This window comes from Sinocyclocheilus grahami, unplaced genomic scaffold (assembly GCF_001515645.1).
Source record: "Sinocyclocheilus grahami isolate Dianchi unplaced genomic scaffold, SAMN03320097.WGS_v1.1 scaffold9.1, whole genome shotgun sequence".
NCBI lineage: Eukaryota > Metazoa > Chordata > Actinopteri > Cypriniformes > Cyprinidae > Sinocyclocheilus > Sinocyclocheilus grahami.
Window position 1 is genome coordinate 189,604 of NW_015505188.1, and position 1,295 is coordinate 190,898.

The following is a 1,295-nucleotide window of genomic DNA, read 5'->3' on the forward strand; positions in this document are numbered from 1 at the left end:
AGTAAATGATTCAGTGACTCACTCATAATCAGTAGTTTTGTTCAACCGTGAATCAGTGTTTTGAAAAAGTCATTTGAGTGTCATACTGTCAGTATTATTTAATGGCTCACTTATGATCACTTGTTTTGGATCACAAATCAGTTCAAGGACACATTCATAAAACACACTAAAACATATCGATGTAACCAGTAAAAACAAAGACACTAAAATGTCCCCACCACTACACAAGACTGACAGTCTCAGCCAATTAAATCGAGCACTGGAACTATTGCATAATATAAGCACATAGCCTAAACACTATTCTGTTTGTAATGACACAAATGCTACTTCAGTATGACAGCATACATTTTCCATCTCTCTTTTTATTTACTGGTTTATGCCCATGAAAATAATAATTCCTCTTCTGCAGAAAATGAAAACAACAACAAAAAAACAATGCGTTCCTTAGGAACACCAATTGTTTCGTGATTACTCTATTGATTGTTTTTAATTTTATTGTGGAACAGATTGGATTTCCAGTCTTCCTGGATGGTTTATAAGCGAAAGAGCCCAGCTGTGTAAAGCTATGGCTCGGGCTGTGTTTATGACTCACTGAATGACCCTCTGGCTGAATTATGGTTGCAGAAGTCTTAAAACTCTGCCTTGCATGGCCTTCTCACGCACATTATGTACTGAGAGTCTGTAAATCACATTCTTGGAAGAACAGGGCAGCATAAATCATTCACATGGCCAGGCTAACCTGACAATGAAAGCCTCCTTATCTCTAATACATTTTGACCATAAACCTTTCCTCTCCATTGTAATGCTTATGCTTTCTCACAGGTATGACATGCCAAGCTCGTACCTCATACACGGAAGATGAGGTGTTGTGGGGTCACCGCTTTCTGCCTGTCATGTCTCTGGAAGAGGGCTTCTTTCGGGTGGACTACTCCCAGTTTCACAGCACGTTTGAAGTTCCCACACCACCCTACAGCGTGAAAGAATATGAGGAGAAATCCTCGCTCCCCTCCCCCCTGGTCACACCGCACTGGGAGCGAGTGTTTTCCATGGACTGCCTGGAAGCAGGTGAGGAAGGGGCACATCCTGGAAGCGCTTCTTGCAAGCTGCCCAGCAAACTTCAGAAAATGAGCTCTTCTGGTAGAGAAGATCTGCAGAGGAAGGTACTACGCTTGAGCTCACAGCATTCCGAAAAGGCTTCGAGCACGGGGGACCTTCCTCTTAAACTACAACGCCTCAGCTCCAGCCCTGGACAGGTTGACGGAGAGGCACGATTCCACCTCAAAGCCCTCAAAGTG

The 1,295-nt window shown here is 43.4% G+C and overlaps 1 protein-coding gene across 1 annotated transcript in view; it reads left to right on the forward strand.

Annotated features, from left to right (window-relative positions):
* The window catches only part of LOC107592353 (G protein-activated inward rectifier potassium channel 1-like), a 29,244-nt gene that overhangs the window by 24,623 nt on the left and 3,326 nt on the right, over window positions 1-1,295 (forward strand). The window contains exon 3 of the mRNA XM_016281857.1: window positions 823-1,292. Coding sequence (XP_016137343.1) covers window positions 823-1,292 — 470 coding nt within the window. The remainder of the gene's footprint in view (window positions 1-822; window positions 1,293-1,295) is intronic.